The sequence below is a fragment of the Cavia porcellus genome, unplaced genomic scaffold (assembly GCF_034190915.1).
Source record: "Cavia porcellus strain 051 isolate PalLab524CR breed Dunkin Hartley unplaced genomic scaffold, mCavPor4.1 scaffold_29, whole genome shotgun sequence".
Lineage (NCBI taxonomy): Eukaryota > Metazoa > Chordata > Mammalia > Rodentia > Caviidae > Cavia > Cavia porcellus.
In genome coordinates this window covers 37,910,654-37,931,047 of record NW_026947512.1, presented here as the reverse complement: position 1 = coordinate 37,931,047, position 20,394 = coordinate 37,910,654, and the positions used below count along the sequence as shown (strand labels likewise).

The 20,394-nt window shown below is 45.2% G+C and overlaps 1 protein-coding gene and 1 long non-coding RNA gene across 2 annotated transcripts in view; one reads left to right on the top strand and one right to left on the bottom strand.

Annotated features, from left to right (window-relative positions):
* Nucleotides 1–1,566: 1,566 nt before the first annotated feature.
* On the bottom strand, nt 1,567–4,899 carry LOC134473990 (uncharacterized). Its single transcript, XR_010044513.1, has 2 exons — nt 4,785–4,899; nt 1,567–1,835 (listed from the first exon to the last, which is right to left on the bottom strand). It is a non-coding gene; the product is annotated as an uncharacterized LOC134473990 (long non-coding RNA).
* Nucleotides 4,801–20,394, top strand: part of Gsr (glutathione-disulfide reductase) — a 28,347-nt gene continuing 12,753 nt past the window's right edge. Inside the window, exons 1-8 of the mRNA XM_003474729.4 lie at nt 4,801–5,307; nt 7,873–7,899; nt 8,143–8,231; nt 9,568–9,637; nt 12,107–12,254; nt 15,400–15,454; nt 17,638–17,737; nt 19,540–19,626. Of these exons, the coding sequence (XP_003474777.3) occupies nt 4,816–5,307; nt 7,873–7,899; nt 8,143–8,231; nt 9,568–9,637; nt 12,107–12,254; nt 15,400–15,454; nt 17,638–17,737; nt 19,540–19,626 (1,068 nt within the window). The 5' untranslated portion in view covers nt 4,801–4,815. The remainder of the gene's footprint in view (nt 5,308–7,872; nt 7,900–8,142; nt 8,232–9,567; nt 9,638–12,106; nt 12,255–15,399; nt 15,455–17,637; nt 17,738–19,539; nt 19,627–20,394) is intronic.

Below are 20,394 nucleotides of genomic sequence, written 5' to 3'. Positions count from 1 at the left end.
TTTGCTCCCAACATGCTCCTCTGCTATTGTTTCTGGCAAACATAGACTTAAACTCTGAAACTGTGAGCCAAAATAAACCACTTCTCTTTAATTGCAGGGGGTGGATTTTTTTTATTTTTTTGTCTTTTTGAGACAGGGTCTCACTATGCAGTTCAGGGTAGACTTGAGCTCACTTTGTAGTCCAAGCTGGCCTCAAATTTGCAATGAACCTCCTGCCTCAGACTCCTGAGTGCTGGGATTACAGGTGTGCACCACCATGCCTGGCCCAGGTGTTGGATATTTTGAGCCAAGAACAGGAAAGCTGACCAATACAGTTTGTTAGGCCTCTAGGATTCAAATTCATCAGCTGTTGTGTCTGTTCTGTCTTTGAACATCAGTCTCCTCATCTATAAAATGGAGTTATACTGTACTTGTCTCTTGGGTTGAGGAAGGGGTAATATATAAAACTCTTAAACTTAGGTTTAGTCTAATAAATAATGCCAGTTTGTTATTTTCACAGATACTTCACGGTATCTTTGTACAAATCACCTAAATGTGCCCACTGAAAGAAAACATTTACCAATGACATTATGAAAATGTAAATCAGTTCTTAAAGCTTGGGGACCCAGTTTTTCCTCAATGATAATGCCAAGTTATAATAATGTCATTCAGATAGCCATACTTAAGCTAGGCATGGTGGTGCATGCCTATAATCCCAGCAATGGGAGGCTGAGGCAGGAAGCCAGCCTGGGCTTCACAGTGAGGTCAAGGTCAGTGTCACTCGACTGTGCTTATTGTTGGAGGAGCTTGAGGCCTCCATGTTGCTGAGGATGGCTGTGGTGCTTTTCAGGACAGCCCTGCTCTTTGTTTTGAGCGTGACTTCTCAGCTCCAGTGTAGAACCCTCAATCTACCAGCACAGCTCCTTCACCCTGCTGGCATGGACTTTCTGGCTTCCACCGCTGACCTTTGGGCCTTCCCAGCACAGATCCATAAAAGAGACTGGTGCAGGTCCTTCTTGTGGGCTCTAGACCTCCAGCTGGACTTGTGGGAGGCACTGTCATGAGCTCTGGGTCTTCATCTGGACTCAGCGGGATATTGCTGTGGGATTCAAGCCCTTGGCTAAACATTCTATGTCTTTGGTGTTGTAGGTAGATTTCCTGAAGTTTCTTGTTAACTCTGGGTGACCATGGTAAAATAATATTATAAATTCCATGTCCTGGTTCTAATTGTTCTCCTCACAACCCCTGACTACAACAGGAAGTGTTCTGAATTTGGTAAATCACTAAGTTGCTCACTCTGGGCTTGAACTCATGATCCTGCTACCTCAAGCCTCCCAGGCAGGCACTCCTTTACCTGGTACCCACTGTCCTTTGTAGCAAATTTCTCCCAGCGGAGAAGCCCATCTGGATGAAGTTCTGCCCCCAGTTTTTCTATTTCTTCTATCTTCTCTGGTCTGGAATAGTTCCCTGACCTTGCTTTATTTTGAAAACACTGGTCACATTTAAAGAGCACTGGCCAGCTGCAAAACTGCCCTCTGTTATAACTCGAGCCCTGGTATAAAATCCAAGGAAGCAAGAGACCGAAAATTTAGGTAGCAAAGGCTTTATTTCCAGGCCTGGCGACGAGTCTCCAGGAGCCAATTTGGAGAATGTCCCCAGAGACTGAAGGGAGGACTTTAAAAAGAGGCTGGAGGAAAAGGGGGGGGGACACAAAGAAACCTGCAGAGCCATCAAACTTGTTGACCCGAATCTGGAAACTGTATTGCTGTCCACTTAGCTCTGACAATCTCGGGAGTTCCTGGTGTTTCTCAAATTACTCCCATCCCACAGACTGACATTATCTCGGAGTGGCACATCTGCAGCAATATTTGGAAAAGAAAGTGGAGAGTTAATTATCCCAGGACTGCTCGTTTTCGCTAGTGGGTGCGAAGGGGTCAAGAGTTACAAGAAGCTGAAACTTAAGTTTTACAAAGATCTGATATCTAACTCATTTGATGCATACAGAACAAAAGGAAAGCACTGATTGGGGTTTGTGCCATAGTATTTCCCGGTAATTTCTTTGAAGCTAAACAGTTCTTAAAATAGGGGCAGGCTCATTTTATGACAGATGATCACCGGGTCAGGAAGAGGTCACCAGAAACCCAAATTCTTTATGGCCTAGCCTAGATAGATAGGTAAGGGGAGAGGGAGGCAATAAGGCGCCATACAGAACAGAAAACGGAGGTTATGTATTTTTTTCTTTCTGGGAAGGGAATCAAGGTCAGGGAAAGGGTTAAACTCATACGCAAATCTCTCTGCACACAAGCAGATTACTTCAAACAAGTGTATATTAGTGGGCCATCCTAGTTTTCTTTAGCTCTTTAGCGGAGAATAGAGGCGCCTAACAGTGATTAACAACCCTTGTTAGCTTGTTTTAGCACAACTTCTGTAGTTTGTAGAGGGCAACAATGGTTAACATATCAATTAGGTGAGATTCTTGCAATTCTTTACAGAGGAGAGTATTGTTCAACATATCAGTTAGGTTACTTAACATATCAGTTAGGGAAAAAGGATAAAAAAAAACACATTTAGTAAGCCACATTGCAGGTTTGCTATAATACACATATAACGAACCTATTTGCTTAAGTACAACACCCTCAAATTCAGTTTTTCTGTTACTTCACAATCAGATTCAGGAGAGCTGTATTTTTAGCAGGAAAATTATGTAAGTTACATATTTTCTATCGCATTTCATCATGAGTCATACTGTCTCATTTTGGTAATCTCTAATTTGACTATTTGGACAAGGCGGTACCTGGGCTCACCATACAGCTACCTTTTTGTTCTTTGAAATCCATTAACAATCTATGGGGACTGTTTCTGAAACTATGAATAATCCTTTCCCAATCATACTTTCACCCTGTGGTTCTGAGATAGACACTACTATGGGGACAAAGGGCAGGTACACTCCTGGGCCTTAGCTAAGGACCTGTTACACATTAAAAGTACAATATAGATTTTTCTCTTCAAACAGTCTTACTGATCTTAAAAACTGGATGCACCATTAAAGCCAGGAGGCCTTTGTCATAGCATCTCCAAAAAGAAACTAGATGGCTGGGTGTATGCACATGACTGTAATCCCAACAATTGGGAGGCTGAGGCAGGAAGATCACCTCAAATTAAGACGTGGGCCTGGGCTCCACAGTGAATTTAAAACTACCATGAACTTTCTTTGAGTCAGGGTCTTCCTCTGTAATTCAGGCTGTATTTGAACTTACTTTATAGCTCAGGCATGAACCATATCCAGCATGAACTACATTTATATAGGGGGACCCTATCTCAGAGAACTTGAATAAATAAACTGCTGAAATCATCACAAAGGGAGAAAGGACAAACTCCAGGCCTTCAAACTCATGACTGCGCCTGCCAAGCAGAGATTTGTGTATTCTTCTGAGATGGCAATTTAAAAGCCACTTTTGCTAAGAAATAAAACAAAACAAAAAAGCAACTTTTTACGAAGGCCAATGATGTCCAATGAGTAACAAAAAACAGCATAAATCTTGGCATTTCTGCCTCTGTTTTAAATCTATCTCTTTTATTATCTTAAAAGTTCATGTTAGATCCTTGCTCCGCTCCACAGCACACAGGTTAATCACTTAGGGAGTGTCCATCTAGACCTGACAATTCCAGGCATAGTAGTCCTCAATCGACCTAAATAACCCACGTCCTCTTCAAGACTGAGGACACCAAGACAAGACAAATATGGGAGCTTGGATGGTGGCAAATGGTTTAATTATAGCAGTCGGGAGGCTGAGGCAGAAGGATCAAATCATTGCAAGTTTGAGACCAGTTTGGGCTACAAAGTGAGCTCAAGGGCAGTCTGAAATGCAGGAGACCCTCTCAAAAAGTGACATCTGTGGGGACAGTCAGCCACCTCTTCTGGAACATCCTGCTTCAGGCCTTGGCAAATCTCCAGCTGCTGCCCTAAACTTGCAGGAACCCTGCTTTCCTGCTGAGTCAGCAAACCCCAAGGCTGCCACCCACTGGGCACCAGCACCCCTCTCAGGGAACCAGGCTGCCCCTCCAAACCACAGTCTTCTCTGGAGCCACAAAGCATAATTGAGGTTATACCAGTCAGAAGCAGGCCCGCCTCAACAATCTTCTAACAGCTGGCCCCCAGTGTTGGCAGGTCGGCATTGTCCCCATCAGGATTGTGCCTTCTTACTCTCAAAACTCAAGTCCCTGCCTCGTTTTCCTTCCTATTAAAGCTTCTGCCTATAAATCTGTGCTGTCACTTCATTTTTAATTTCCACTATCACTGAGGCAAAATCCCATGGAAGCTGGTGACAGCTGTAACATTTATTAACGGTTCCTGACAAAGCAATTTTTACTATGATAGCAGTTAAATGGATCTTTTTTTCGGCTCCTTTGGAGACAAGTTTCTCTGCATAGCCTAGGCTTGCTTCACCTGAAACTCACGATCCTTCTGCCTCAGCCTCCTAAATGCACCAAAAATATTTTCTAATTGCTTGTCTTCTACGTTTATTACAGCAGTCTGCTGGAGGTGAGACCTTTCCTTCCTTCCACTGTATTATATTTTAATGGGGGGGGGGAGTTAAACATTGGTATTCTATTCTGATGGGTTACAGCTGATTCCCAAGCCAGGGATATAGCTCAGCGGCAAAAGCACTTGCCTGCCAAGCACAAGGTTGTGAGTACGATCCCGGGTACCAAACAAACAACTGGAGCACACACGAAGCTCTGGGTTCAGTTCCCAGTACAATTAAATAAAAATATCAAGTGTGGGCCCCCAGTGTCCCGCTCACAGAGTCTGGAGATCCGCATCAGAGGCTAACAATGCACCGTCCAGGTGGTCCTCGGAACAGGCGAAGGAAACGGCCTACAAACCTACGCAGCTTACCCTCCGGAAGAACGGCCGCGTCCCGGGCGTGGGGCGGCGCTGGCGGGCAGCGCTGGCGGGCAACGCTGAGTCACCGTGAGGCTGCGCCGCCGCGCCCCGCCCTCCGCGCCCTCAGTGCCCCTTCCGCGCCTTCCACGTGCATGGCGCTGCCGTGGCGGGCGCTGGGCGTGGGCGCGAGCGCGGGGCGAGCGGTGCGCGCCTCCCCCGGCCTCCCGCTGCGTGCGCGCGCGCCCGCCGGCGCTCAGTGCGCCCTCTCCCGCGCCATGGCGTCCAGGCGGCTGCAACAGCGCCCGGTGCCCGGCGCCGCGGCCTCCTTCGACTACCTGGTGATCGGGGGCGGCTCGGGCGGGCTGGCCAGCGCCCGCCGGGCGGCCGAGCTGGGCGCCAGGGCCGCCGTGGTGGAGAGCCACAAGCTGGGCGGCACTTGCGTGAGTACCGGGCCCTGCGCCCGCGCTCCTCCTTCCCTCCCGGGCTCGGCGGGAGCAGCTGCCTGTTGCGACCCCTCCGGCCCGGCCGAAGGCCTGGCCCCCGCGGGCAGCCGCGCAGGTGCAGTGCCCGTGCAACCGCTGCTGCTACGCAGAGCAGAGCCTTCTGGCATGCTCGCCGCTCTGCTGCCAGAGGACTGCACCCCGCGACTGCGCTGGGAGATGCGAAGCAGCGTCTGGAAAATCGGGGAGTGGGCAGCCCCCTGTAGGGTGGGATTGCACGGTGGAGCCTTGGAGGAATGGGAGTCTGCGCCCCTCCGGACTGTTGCCAGGAGCAGAATGATGTACGGCGCTGCCCTCAGCCCAGGCCTCGGGTTCTTTAAGCTGGCTGGTCAGGGCTTCTCACCGCCGGGAGCTGAGGCGCAGCCTGGGCTTCGGGAGTTTGAGAAATTCCTTGGGTGATTTGTGTTGCCGCCAGGGCTGAGAACTTTAGGTTACTTCGATGGAAGATGTAGATGATATTTGTTTTTTTGAACTGAGGGTCTTGGTGTGTAGCTCGGTCTAGCATGATAGCCGCGCGCCACCATGCCGGCTAAACACTATGTAATTAAAAGTTTTGTTGCTGAGTTGGACAGGGAGGCAGAGTTATGAGATCTTGGATGAGTTTACTGAGAAGAACAGGAGATTGGGCCATCCTACTGCCTCTCTTTGGACCTGGAAAGTTCTATGAGACAACTTGCACAGTCAAGTGTGGGATGTTTAAGGTTTAGACACTGTGTGTATCTCTGGGAAGCCATACCCCTGCGAACCCAGGGTCCCAGTGTGAAAGGTGGACTTCCTTGGTGACCCGTCCGTCTGTTTCTGAGATGCAGGCTCCTGCAGGATTCATCTCCTCTGTCCTATGTGCCCGTGCACAGCTAGCAGACTGCAGAAATGATTCAGGGACATCAGATTTGCCATAGATTTACCACAGATTAGATGCCAGTGCTCTCTGTACATTACCACTAACCTCCTTAAAACCTGTGTAATCACGGGTTACTCTTCCCATTTGATGGAATAGGAAATCAGTTGGAGAGACTTAGAAACTTACCCACCTAGAGCCAGTGTGGGAGGAGGGTGAGTTTAGGGTCACACTGTGCAGCAGACCCCAGGCCTATGGTCTCTCTGATGACCTCCTACACAGGTCACCTAGAAAAGAGGAAGGAGAAGGAAGCAGCAGAGGCGAGGAGTGTGTGTGAGCGGACAGAACTGTCTGCCCTCAGCCTTCCTGGCTTTGAAGATAAGTCAGAGATGTCTGTCTTGCCGTCAGTTGCTCTGGGGAGTAATTGCTCTCTAAAACCAGCATAATTCCTGGAGGGCCTGTCCCACAAGCTGTCATAGTAGACCAAGTATTTCAGGATCACCACCCACCTCTCCTCCAAATCCCCAGGCTCTCAACTGTGCTGTGCTGCAGTGCAGGCCCTCTTGACACAGTGAGGTCCCAGCCTTACAGCACCCCATTCCGAACATATGATTTCTGGCCCAATGCTCTGCGATTTGGAGGACACAGCAATTCTGCCACTGGTCCTTGGGTTAGTATCTCCAGTAAGCTCAGAGCTTCTCTCTGGCTAGGACTGCAGGTTCCACGAGAACAGGAATTGCATCTCTTTTGTGCTTTGTCTTGCATGATGCCTGGCACAAGTGGATGAGTGCTTATTCCAACGCTGGAATGAATGAGTAGCTGTAAGGGTGTGTGTGTGTGTGTGTGTGTGTGTGTGTGTGTGTGTGTGTGTGTGTTTGTCTTTTTATTTTTAACTGTGTGTGTGTTTGTCTTTTTATTTTTAACTTAGAAACCCGAAAGGCAGAAACTTCAAAAAATAAGTCATCTATTCAGCATCAGGGCAAGTCAGGCCATCTTGGCCCTTAGTAGAAGCATATTCCAAGCATTTTTAAATTGCCTTGAATAAGTTCAAGATAGCTTCTCATATCTGTGGGGAGTAAACTGATGATGGGTGAGCTTGGTTCAGAACATTTTAGTCCTAATTTATGACCCTTTGAATTTCCTTTTTTCCTCTTATTTTTGCAGTCCTGGGGATTAAACCCAGAGCCTTTCCACTGGGTGAGCAACATCCTCAGCCTGCCTTCCTCTCTTCCATTCTTTTGCTCTTTCTTTGACATGATCTTGGCAAGTCACCAGGTTGCCCAGGCTTGGGTCAAACTTGTCATCCTCCTGCCTCAGACTTCCCTGTAGCGGGGATTATAGACATGCACACTGTCTGGCCTTGAAGTTCTTTTAAAGGTTTCTGGCAATCTGGAGATGTGACTGGAAGAAAGTAGAGTTGCGTTTCTTTAATGTATCAACATCATCTCAACCTCTGGGTACATCGCTTTTGGAGTTTGTTCTAATCAAAGCCTGTTACTAGACTGAAGCAGCAAAATGCAGGGCTAAAGGTGTGGATTGAAGGTGTTGGGAGGCATTGTCCACTAAGGGAACCGAAAGAGGGGGGGTTTCTAAGCGCTTGGGGTTGTTCTATGGGTTTTATGACTTGAGTTTAAATGCTCTTAATGTTATGTCTTTTTTTTCCCTAGGTGAATGTTGGATGTGTACCCAAAAAGGTAGAATTTTTTATTTCTTCCTCTTTCCACTCTCCTTTTTCATATTTGAGAAATCATTATCAGAATAATAATGTTTCCAAATGTGCCAATTAAAACTTTTTCTGCAGGAATGTATCAGGTCATACTTCTGAACATTCAGTGTGTTCAGTTTAGGTTCAATTTCCCAGTCAGTATTTTTATCTGCGGTTGCATAGTTACCATTAGTTCATGGTTTCTGTCTCTCCTTGTTTTTTTTTTAAACAGGTAATGTGGAACACGGCTGTCCACTCTGAGTTCATGCACGATCATGTTGATTATGGCTTTCAAAGTTGTGAGAGTAAATTCAATTGGCGGTAAGTGCTTAAAGTGTTCAGTTTATAAATTCATATTTGCCTAAGTATGTAAGCCATGAATTTTTTGATGGTAGTGGGGTATTTTTATTTTTTATTTTTTTGTCTTTTTGAGTTGAGTCTCTATGTAATTTGGGCAGGCCTTGAGCTCATTTGTAGCCCAGGTGGTCTCCAACTCATAACAATCCTCCTGCCTCAGCCTCCCGAGTGCTGGGATTATAGGCATGAGCCACCATGCCTGGCTATAGTGGTGGGGTATTATTGTGGTAAAATACATAAAAATTTGAACCCTGGCCTTCACACATTCTAGGCAACTGCTCTATCACTGAGCCTTCCCCTCAACCCCTTCTATTTTTTATCTTGTGATGGAGTCTCACTACGTCACCAGGCTGGCCTCAGACCTATGGACCTCCTGTCCCAGCCATGATGTATGCATCATGCCTGAACATTGAACCAATGTTAAGTGTTCAGTCCAGTGACATTAAGGACATGCCTGGCCATTTTTACCTCTTAATTGTACACAGTATTGTGTCATCACTACTACCCATTTCCAGCATCCCAAATAAAAACTCTACACCCACTAAACATGAACTCTTTATTTCTCTTTTCCACTGGCTCTTGGTACCTCTGTTCTGCTTTCTATCTTTAAGACTTAATGTCCATCATGTATGTAGAACCATATAATACTTTTCCTTTCATGTTTGGTTTATTTCACTTAGCATAGCATTTTCAAGGCTTGTCCATGCTGTAGCCCCTGTCAGAAGTTCATGTTTCACTGAGTCGTGTGTCACTGTAGGATACATCGGTTTGTTTACGGACTCACCTGTGCGTGGGTCTTTGAGGTGTTTCTGTGTTTTGTGGCAAGTAATGCTGCTACAGACATTGGTGTGCAAGTGTCTGTTTAAGTCCTTGCTTTCAGTTCTTTTAAGTCTGTACCTACCTGGGTGACGCAGCCATTCTATGTTTAACTTTTTAAAAACTGCCATAAAATTTTGAAGTTGTCAAAATTTTAAGTTTTTTAGCAAATCTGTCCAGTTTTTTCAACAAATATATTGAGTGGCCTCCATGCATTGGAGCTGTGCCAGAACAGCTGCCCTTCGGGTCTCCACAGAGCGTGGCTCTGTATCTCGGGTGCCACCTGGGCGTTCTCCTGGGGATGGGGTAGGGTCTCATACACAGGAAGGCAGACGCAGGTGTGGAAGGGCGGCTGTCTTCAGAGATACCTGCTTGCTTCGTTCTCCCTGATAGGCTGATTTTCTGCTCAGGGGTGTTCAGAGCTAGGTGCCTGACTGACGGAGGACAGTCGTGGGTCTGAGTACTAACTTGGCTTTCGTTGTAGTGTGATAAAGGAGAAACGGGACGCCTATGTGAGCCGCCTGAACACCATCTATCAGAACAACCTCACCAAGGTGCGTGCGCTGGGTCTTGAACTTTGGGAGGAAGCTGCTGTCATGGAGAAGGCAGCCAGATTTGGGCAGTAGAAAATCTGACTTTCTGATATATCTTCAAATACCTTCTTACATCTGTTCTTTTTGATTAATGATTTTCAAGCTGACCTTCCTGCAGGGAAGGAATGTGCCAGTCTCTTTCCCAAGGAGTGTGGGAGTCCATAGCAGTCCCCCTACAGACTCATCTCTAGTGGGTTTCATCCTCCACTTAAGGTTCAGAAATCAAACAGATACTGTTTTACATATTAGTCTGTGATGTACTAAAGCACCACTGTTCATTTGCTCAGAACAATCTTGTCCTTGATGGCCAGGTTATGGTATAGAAGTCTAATGCATCAAATCCAGTCAGGAAAATTGAGTCAAGGTATATTTGCCACCAGCTGATACATGGTACCCTTTGCTCTCTTGAGGTTTTTTCCAGCTGCATGCTTAGAGGTCACACATTTTCCACCCAGGAATAGTGTCAGCGGCCTTGATAGACTCCAGATACACCTCCAGCTGCCTCCTCCTCCAACAGCGTGCGTGTGTGTCCATCACCCTTCTCTTGTCTCTCTGGCCTCCCATCATAATTTCCACGTAGCTTAGGTTATATTTAGATGATGGGAGATTCTTAATACTTGTTCCACTTTCATCTCATTAATAGCATTTTGTAAATAAATTTTTTAGGGTGAATTGCTTCTACTGATAGCTTCTGATGAATACACATTTTATGTTGATTCTTCTTACTCTTTAGATTTATTTGTTGGCTGATGGTATTTTCTGTCCTTAACCCTCAGTTTGTGGGGAAGAGATACTTATGGGCTTATAGTTCTGTTGGCATATGGATATAAGAGATTTCTAAGGCTGTAGGACTTGGGTTAGAGAAATACCATTTGATATACTAAGGCCATCAAGTTTCTTAAATGGAGCTAGTAAAATACTTTTATAAAAGAGATAGGAACTGGGTAGGTAGTACGTACCTGTAGTCCCAGCACTTAGAATGTGAGGCAGGAGCCTGTTGCTAGTTCAAAGCTAGCCTGGGCTACATCGTGAGTTCAAGGCCACCTGGAACTACCTGGTGAGACTCATCTCAAAATAGTCAAACAAAGATTAAAAAAAAATAGCCAGGTGTGATGACACTTGCCTCTACTTGTGGCCTTCCTGGAGGGTCAGGCAAAGGATTGCAAACTTAAGCCCAGCTTGGACAGGGTAGCAACTTAATGACACCACGTGTGTCACAGTGAGGATGACAAAGTAAATGAAAGGGGGCTGAGGGTGTAGTGCAGTGAGAAGGCTCTGGGCTCAATCCCCAGTGCTGCCAAAGAAAAAAAAGAGCATGAAAGGCTGGGGATTTAGCTCAGCCTCATAAGTACCTGCTTGGCAAGTGCAAGGTCATGAGTTCGATCCCCAGTACCAAAAACAAAACAAACAAAAGAGCATGAGCAATATAAGAAAATTATTAAGAAATTAGTGTTTTTAATACCTTGAAGTTTGGGTGTGTGTAGTGGAACTTATAAGGACCTTATGGTGAAGGAATTATAGCTGATGCTGAAATTCTGCATAGTGCAGAAACTCTCCATCTAATGTAGGAAGTGATACAAAGCTGCCATGTGTATGACTGCCACTCAGGCCACGCACTTGCCAGTCTGGCAGCTCTCAGGAACTCATTAACCCTGAAGAAAACATGCTCTGCAGGCTTGTGGGTTTTGGCATCTTCCTAAATTTGGCTTAATTAAGACATGCACCTCCTGGAACAGACCTGGAGGGCTGGTTGGAAAGGAGGCAGTAATTGGGTTTAGAACCAGATGTTCCTAAACGTTGAAATGTCCCAATGTCTGATCACACCTGCACCATTCTGTTAGCCTCCTAAGCCACCCACTTGTGCATGCCGGGACATGTAGCATGGCTGGCAGGAGCCCACCAGCCTACCCAACTGGAGTGGCTGCTACACAGGATGCCAGTAAGAACAGATCTGTCTTGAGCTCTGCAGCTCCAGTGGAGAACTCCACCAAGGTTACATTTGAGAAATCAGAAGCATTGCTTCTTCCTGTGGCCAGAGGCTGCCCTCACCTGCAGTCTTTTCTCATCCTTACCCAACTTCCCCTCCCCCAGATAGATCATTTTTCAGTCTGTCTTCACCGTGAGGAAGACTTTCTCCCTCAGCTATTGGGGTAAAAGCTGTTGCCTTTTTCCTTGTGGGAGTGACTTGCAAGTATTTTTTGCTTTCTGGGTTTTGGCCCATGACAGCACCTTTATTTCTTCTTGGTGTGCACTTCTGGCATCTGCTGCAACCCCCTTATTTGGAGTGTCAGTTGCAAGTCAGTTAATGAACAACAGATGTTTTGGCATCTGCAAACAGAAACTCTTCAGTGGAGAAATGAAAGAGTTCCTATGTTAAAGCAGGCGTCTTTGTTTATCTGAAGAATAGACTAACGTGGTGTCTCTTTCCAGTCCAATATAGAAATCATCCATGGCTACGCATCATTCACCAGTGACCCCCAGCCCACGGTAGAGGTCAATGGGGAAAAGTACACTGCTCCTCACATCCTGATCGCCACCGGTGGCGTGCCCTCGCTCCCTCCTGAGAGCCAGATCCCTGGTGAGTGTTGAGGGGTGCTCAGCAGGCTTCGACACAGCCTTCACCCTCACGCACTGTTCATGGGAGCTTTCTCCTGGAAGAAAGAGCTCTGCAGAACCTATATTTAACTAAGTAGTAGCTAGTGATGGGACAGAGGAAGGTGTTTGATCCAACTCTAGGCTCAGATGTATGCAGGAAACAAAAGGAGAAAAAATCAGCAACAGCCTCCTTTCCTTCCTAGCCTGGATTCAATTGTTCTCAGCCTCAGTTTGTCAGATGTGCTGGTATTTATGACATGTGATAAACTGTTAAAGGGAGAGAACCTTGAAAGAATGTGGCTTATCTAACCTTTTTTATGTCATATTTTTGTCTCATATAGAAAACTGCAAAAGATTAATTTAGTAAGAAATCTCTGATAAGGTCATGTCTTTTTTTTTTTTTTTTTTTTTGGTACTGGGGATTAAACTAATGACCTTATGCTTGCCAGGCATATCTTTTGTATTTTAAGCACCCTAAACCCCTAGTGATGAGTCGCAGACATACTGGCATAGTCTCTCATAAGGAATGTCCATGTCTTTCTCTTCAGCAAGATTCTAAAATTTTGTGGATGTGACCATAGTTTATAATCTTTACATTCTCTGTGAATTGGCTTCGTGAAGTATATGACTGCTCCCTTAATGTACATGGACATTGTAAAGATTATGCATTTTTTTCCTCCCTGGAGAGAGTATATGTACATTTTCATCAGCTTTGAAAAATATTTATGATCTTCAAGGTAAAGAACAATCAGCATAAGAGATACAAAGATACTTAAGTAACTTAAAATTTTATTTTGGAATATTGGGTGTAAGCATCCTTGATAAGTAGAGTCTCCCTAAGATTTATTACTAAACAAAAAAAGGGGGGGGTGGAATAGTGTGTGTAGTATGCTACAATTTATGTCTTTATTTTTGTATTTTTATTTTGTTGGTTTTTTGAGACAGAGTCTCACGTTGTGGCCCAGGCTGGTCTCTAACTCATGGCACTCCTGCCTCCGCCTCCTGAGTGCTGGGATTACAGGCATGCACCATGACACTGAGCATTCTGTGTCTGTTTCAATGACAAGGAGACCTGTGTGGTATAGGAATGGAAGGATGCTCAGAACCCCAGTGGGTCGGGGATATACAGTGCCTGCTACCACAGGCCCCATATTTCTTGGTGGTGTTGGGGTCATGGAGGCTAAGCACTGTTCCACCACTGAGCTACACTTCCACATGCACTTTTGAAATTTTTAACCTGTACCTTCATTAATTTAAAAGAAAAAAACAAATGTGAACACTAAATACAAATGCTGTAAAGTCCAGTTAGTAGATTGCGGGTTGAGGCGCTCAGAAGCAGGACAGAGTCCTCTGGGCTGGCATGAGTAGGAAGAGGGTAGGGAAGAGGCTCCCATGGTGGGCATGACTGGCTGAGGGAGAGGACAGGAATGAAGGTGTCCTTGAAGCGCATTCAGTAGCACTGATGCTTTGAGACTGGAGCCAGACCTCTGCGACTCATCAGGCTGAAGAGTAACTGTGACCAATACTGGCTTGTAGAGTGGTGGTGTGGTCTACGTGATCATTTGAGAAAATCATTCGGCACTGACTTGAAAGGGAGAGCACATAGGAGAAGAGGACTGGGTGGAAACCTGCCCGGGAGCCAGTGCCAGAAGTGGGGTCGTGGTCCTGAGGCGGTGTGTGCTGCCTGCCACACAGGATGGGACGTTTCTGCTCCATTCTACTCCAGCCGCTGAGTCCCCGATGTGATGCCAGGGGCTGGAGAAGAAAGCAGGCCTAAAAGACACAGGAAATGTATCTCATTGATTCCAAGACACACATTAAAAGCTATATTCCTAGGGGCTGGGATTTAGCTCAGCAGCATAAGCTTCTGCCTGGCAAGTGCAAGATAGTGAGTTTGATCCCTGGATCAAAAAAAAAAAAAAATCATACAAAACTATATTCCTTCCCCTCCCCTCTGAAATCAGGATAGGTCTTGTAATCACGGTGCTTAGAGCTGGTAAAATGCAGTATTTTGGGTTGGGGAGGTAGCTAGGAGGTAGAACACTCCCCACGCATGCATGAGGCCATGGGTTCAATCCCAGGACTGGGGGAGGGACATACAGTATTTATTAACTGATGAGATATTGGGGGGCTTGAAAGAAGGAATCACAGATTGACAATGAAGTTCTTTGGGGGAAGCTGATTCCTTTCATTAAAATGGCCACCTTGACAGGGATTTGAGTTGAGAAATAAGATTTAATTTTAAATATACATTCCCTAATCCAAAGCTACAAAATGTAAAATGCTGTAGAGTCCTCTTAAGTTTTTTGAGGGCCAACATGATGCTGCAAGTAGAAAATCCAGTGCCATAAAAACTTTGTTTGTGTCCAAAGTTATTTTAAAATTTTGAATAATTACCTCCATGCTGTGTGTAAGGAATGTAGAAAACATGAAGCAATTTTATGTTTAGACTTGGGCTTTGCCCTAAGGTGTCTGATTATATAAATTGCAAATGTTCTAAAGCCAGAAGTCAGAAATTTGAAATGCTTCTGGTCCCAAGCATTTCTGATAAAGGATACTCAACCCTGAGTTTGAAGCAAGGTAGACTTATATGTCAGTAAAGCTAGAACTCCAGGACTGGGATTTGAGGAGAGGATCAAATTGGAAGTGTGTATCTGGAGGTCCTCCACAGTGAGGTTTACTTGTAACCTTTGAATAAAAAGGTAGTGTCAAGAGCCATGGCCCAAGGCTTCCTTCCTGCCTGCATTGGAGTGAGGAGAGGGCCCAAAGGCTGTGGAGTCTGTTCACGCAGTTACAGTCCTCACTCTGCTGTTTGGAGAGAGAAAATAAAGATGTTGACTCAGAAGTCAGCTGAGGTGATGTACCCCAGTAACCCGACAAACTCAGGAGAAAAGGCAGGTGGATCACAAGTTTGAGGCCAGCCTGGGCAACTTGGTGAGACCCTGTTGCCAAAAAGAAAGAAAAACGTTGTCAGCAGCTTCTCACTTGGAGGGCAGAAAGAAAACAAAACAGAAAGTCGGAACAGAAAGTATGTTGATGTTAAAAATGTGTTTGGTTCTTCCACAAAGCGTACTTATTTTACAAGAGAAAGTGTGATCTTGTGTGATCTAGACTGTTTTTCTGCATAGGTGCAAGCCTAGGCATAACCAGCGATGGGTTTTTTCAGCTGGAAGAATTGCCAAGGTAAGCAGACACGCTTCAGTGGTTCAGTCTTCCTCAGTGTCTCCTGGGAACAAGTCTTCTCCCGCCTACTGTGAGCCATTTGTAGGCATTTGTTGAGTTCAGTTCTCTAACCTCCTCTCTTTCTCTGACCTTGAGTATTTCATCCACTAATACCCTTCAGTAGATCCATCCCTCCTATCTCTGGGGCTTTTGGACAGAGGCTATTGCAGAATACTTTAAAACTCGAGTCAGGGTAATGTTTAGAACTCACTAGTAAATTCTCGTCTTTCATTAACTGGCATGGCGTCTACTAAATAACATCTAAAGTAACTGATTCCGGATTTTTCTAGGCAGCTAATACAGAAGGCTCTCCATTAATGAGGGCTCTATCACTCCCACAAAAACATTTTCTGATGTTGTTCTTTTCATTTTTTGAGATGGGGGGTCTCACAGTCTTAGTTACTTTTCTTGTTGCAGAGACAAAATAACCAGCACCCCAAGTTCAAGGAGGTTTATTTTGGCTCACAGTTTCTGGAGGGTTAGTCCACACCTGGCTCCAAGGCAGGGCAGCATGGCAGAGAGGAATCACAGAGGACAAACCAACAGTCCATGGCAAAGCAGGGTAGGCAGAGGACAACCAGCAGTGAAGTAGCAAGCAGTAGTTGAAAGCAGTAGCCGCTTTCAGTCCCTTACGTCCTATTCAGGCCATTTGCCCTTGGAACAGGTAGCACTCACACCCAAAGAGAGGTAGCCTTAATCCTAGCATCCCACCCTGAATCCCATCATCACATACTCTAGAACCAGCCACCTTTGAAAAGCCCCACCCTAGAGTGCATGAAGCTTTGGGGGACATCTAGATATAAGCCATGACAGTGCCCCAAGCTGATCGTGAGCTCTGGGGATCAAGTGACCCTTCTGTCTCAGACTTGCACTCCACATCTAGACCAAAAGCCTTCTGGAGACTGGACACAGAATATGGGTACTTTGCCTAAGGAAGGTCTTGGAAGATTCCTCCATCTCCTGAGCTTCCCCCTGGCCTCCGTACTCAGGAGGAACCCGATGCCTTGGCACTGACCTGTATCCCCAGCCCACTGTATTTTTTATTTTGAGGTAGGGTAGGGTCTTGCCAATGACTGAGTTGCTGTGACTGGCTTTAAGCTTCTGATCCTCCTGCCTCATCCTCCCTGAATGCTGGGGTTATAGGCATGTGCCTTTAACACTGAGCTTCTCTGAACACTTCTTCCCCACATACCATGACAATGGGAGAGGATGCATCTGATGCTTGAGAGGATGCAGCCACACACAGGATGACTCTCCTACTGTGGGACCCCTGCACTCTAGGCTACAGCATGGCAGCAAGCACTGCCCTTGGTCCAGTGACAGCTACTTTATCACTGATTCAGGCCTTCATCTGAGCACTTAACTAAGACCTAAGATTCTTTTTTAAACCAAAGTGTATTCAGGAAGTTCAGTTTGATCATATTGCAAAGATAGAACTGAGTGATGATCAAGGAGAAATGTGTTGCACAGGAGAATAAGGAATCAAAGAATCCTGGCCCCATGTTAGTCTTAGGTGCTGGGATCATTACGTAAGGAGTCATCTCAAATTTCAAAGGTTTTTTATCTTCTCTCAAAACAAAAAGAAAAAAGAGGTTGGGTGTGGTGGCACATACCTGTAATCCCAGCACTCTGGAGGCTGATGCAAGATTGCGTGGAACTCAAGGCCAACCTGAACTATATAGCAAGACCCTGTCTCAAAAAAAAAGGACAAAGATCTTTTAAAACAAGTTAAATATATTTCACTTCTACAGAGCAGTGTTTTCTTTTTAAATGTATAATGTGGCACCTGGAACAGGAAAGGAGATTAATGGAAAAATTGATGAAATCTGTGATCTAGGGTTTAGTCAGCAGTAATGTTCTTGTGAGCTTCTTAATTGTGACAAATGTACCAGCATTGTATGAAATGTTAACTTTCAAGATAGCTGAGCACAGAGCTATAAGGAAAGTGTCATCATTTCTTTGCACCTTGTCTGCAAATCTAAATTTATTTCCAAGTAAGTTTATTTTATCATGTGATTCTTTTGTTAAGGGTAGGAAGAGTTTATTGAGTGATAGTTGCTGTCTAAGAGACAAAGGTGGGCCTGGGAAGTGGACTGCCCCCAAAATAAGTTCATTTTAAAACATTAACCCCGGCTTTCTTGTAGGCGCAGTGTCATCGTGGGCGCTGGTTACATCGCTGTGGAGATAGCCGGGATCCTCTCCGCCCTGGGCTCTAAGACAGCACTCATGATACGGCATGATAAAGTGGGTCTTGTCCTTCACCTGGGTGGCTTTTGTTTTTAGGAGGCATTTTTTTTCTTAGGTCACCGTTACATATTAGGGCATGGTGGTTACATCTGTTGCTCAGTGCCACATGGGCCACGTGTGACCTGTCCAATTCCACCTTCCATCCTTCCCATCTATCTGCATGTTGATGAAATTCTAAGTTGATCAAATTGGCTCGTATTTTCTCCTTTTTGCCTAGAATTTTCATCATGAAATGATAGTTATTGGATAGTATAAGTGTTACTTAAATATCCTACCATGTTAATTTCTGAATTCCAGAAATGAATTTCACATGAAAGGTAATGTTGGCCTGTTATTGCTCAATCCAGACAATTCACTGATTTCTTCGAGTGAAAGAAAACCTTGTAGATTATCTGCTTGAATTTCATTTTATTGAATGAAGAAATTCAGGACAGGAGAGGTTTCGCGGCTACTGATCTACTAGTAGCAAAGCTGGAATCAGCTGAGGTTTGAGAACACCCCAGCCAGTGCTCTTTCTGCTCAGATGTGACCTGCATCTTTGTCATTGCCTGGTTGAGTGTTGCTTTCTGTCTGGAGTTGGTCAGTGCTGTTACAATGGCACCATGTCAGAGCTTTGATCAAGCAGATGTGGGACAGTAATGAAAGTGTTGGCCTAGGAACCCAACACCGTCTCCCCCAGTGACCCTAACAGACTTGTGACTTGGGCCTAGTTCTGTAGGGATAAGAATTATCAAACCCCTCATCACTCAAATACTATGATTCTAATTCTGATGTTGTGGTGCCAGTGATTGAACTCAGGGCCTGGTGCATCTAGGCTAATAGTCTATGACTCAGCTTTGCCCCCAGTACTTTATGAGTTTTATTTTTTGAGACAGGATCTCATGAAGTTACCCAGACTGAACTCCAGCTTGCCTCAACCTCCCAAATAGTTGACATTACTTTGGTTGATTTGCCAGTGCACCTGGCTCTTAATTCTTAATTTGAACAGATGGGGAGACATGCGGGATACTGACAATCCTAGTTAGCATGCACTCCCAATTAGCCTTAGGGAGATTCATGTCTTAAATAGTGATTTTCATGAACATGATTTTGCGTTACTGAAATATACTCAGTAAGCTGAAAAGAGGAGGAAAGGCAGGATAGCCGGCCGGTTTATCAGCTATGGTAGTGAAGTGCTGCGGTGCCACCTGTGCAGGGACTGATTCCTGCCTCTGCAGAGGGCCACAGTACTAGGCTTCCTGCCCTCTCCATCTCTAAGGCCCAGGTAATTCCCTCTGCCCTGTCCTGGTATCACTCTTCTACAGCCACTGCAAAGTGACTCCTGACCTCCTGTGTGGTGTGTTGCGTGTGCTTTAGCACCGGGAAGTCTCTGAGGTCAAGCTGTGATTTCTAGCTGGATAAGTATATTTTGCTAGAAGACCTTCTCTTCAGTCACATCAGAGGGAAGGTTGGCCCTTGGACACCAACAGGGAAGAAAATTTCTGTTCCCAACACTTTCTAAGAGAGAAGCAAACTTGGAAGAGGGGAGGATGAAGATGATACAGACTTGAAAGTTGACTGTTCATTTGTTTTAGATTCTGAAACAGGAACTGAGAAAGTTAATGGCAATAGAGACCTTGGTGGTGATGTAGGATAGCAGGATTTATCAAAACTGCTCCCACTGTAGCCTTGATTGAAGGAAGAAATAAAAGGAAGGATAATACTGTACTGACATTGCCCTCATGAGTTTGTACCGCATCTTTAATCAAATGTTCTTTCTTTTCTACTGCCTGTCCCCTGCACCCTGCATTTGTACACAGGTACTTAGAAACTTTGATTCCCTGATCAGTTCCAATTGCACCGAAGAGCTGGAGAACGCCGGGGTGGAGGTCCTGAAGTATTCACAGGTGTGTGTGCCCCTGGTCTGCTCATCTGTGGCTGGGGATCACACTTCTTCTTGTTTTGCTTCTTGCAGGGCTGGGAATCAGACCCAGAGCTGCAGGCATGATAAGAAGATGCTCTGCAACTGAGCTCCAGATCCCAGCCCTCAGTCAGGTTTATAAATGAACACGAGCTCTTTATTTCAGTCAGAGAACTGTGAGTCTCTTTTCTTTATTAAGAAGCCATATTTTGGGGTCTGGGGATTTAGCTCAGCAGCATAAGCGCCTGCCTTGCAAGCAGGCAGTCGTGAGTTCGATCCCCGGTACCGATAAAAAAAAAAAAGAAGCCATATTTCATATTAATGTATTAATGAAGTTAAGGTATAAAAGCCTGGCAGTTGAATTTAGAACTAAAACTTACATTCCTACTCATCAGCCTTTTCACACGTCCTTATTTTTGAGATTTATATCTTATTTTTCAGAAAATCACATGGAATCTTTTTTTTTTTTCCTGTCACCCCTTAAGAGAGCACCACCTATTTTTAAGGCATGTATTTTTTGGATTTGATGTATGGAAAGAATTACAAAGTACTTCACTCTCTTCAATGAAATACTTGAATTTCAGCACACTTCCCTTGAAGAATTAACTTTGTAAAAAACAATTGCCTCATCCATACACATGTTTACCCTTTCACTGTAGACCATGTCCAGTGAAATAATCAATGAGATTGTACTTTATGGATGTGAAAATGCTGGACTAGTGGGACGTGTCACCATCAGGCTCTTAAGACCTTC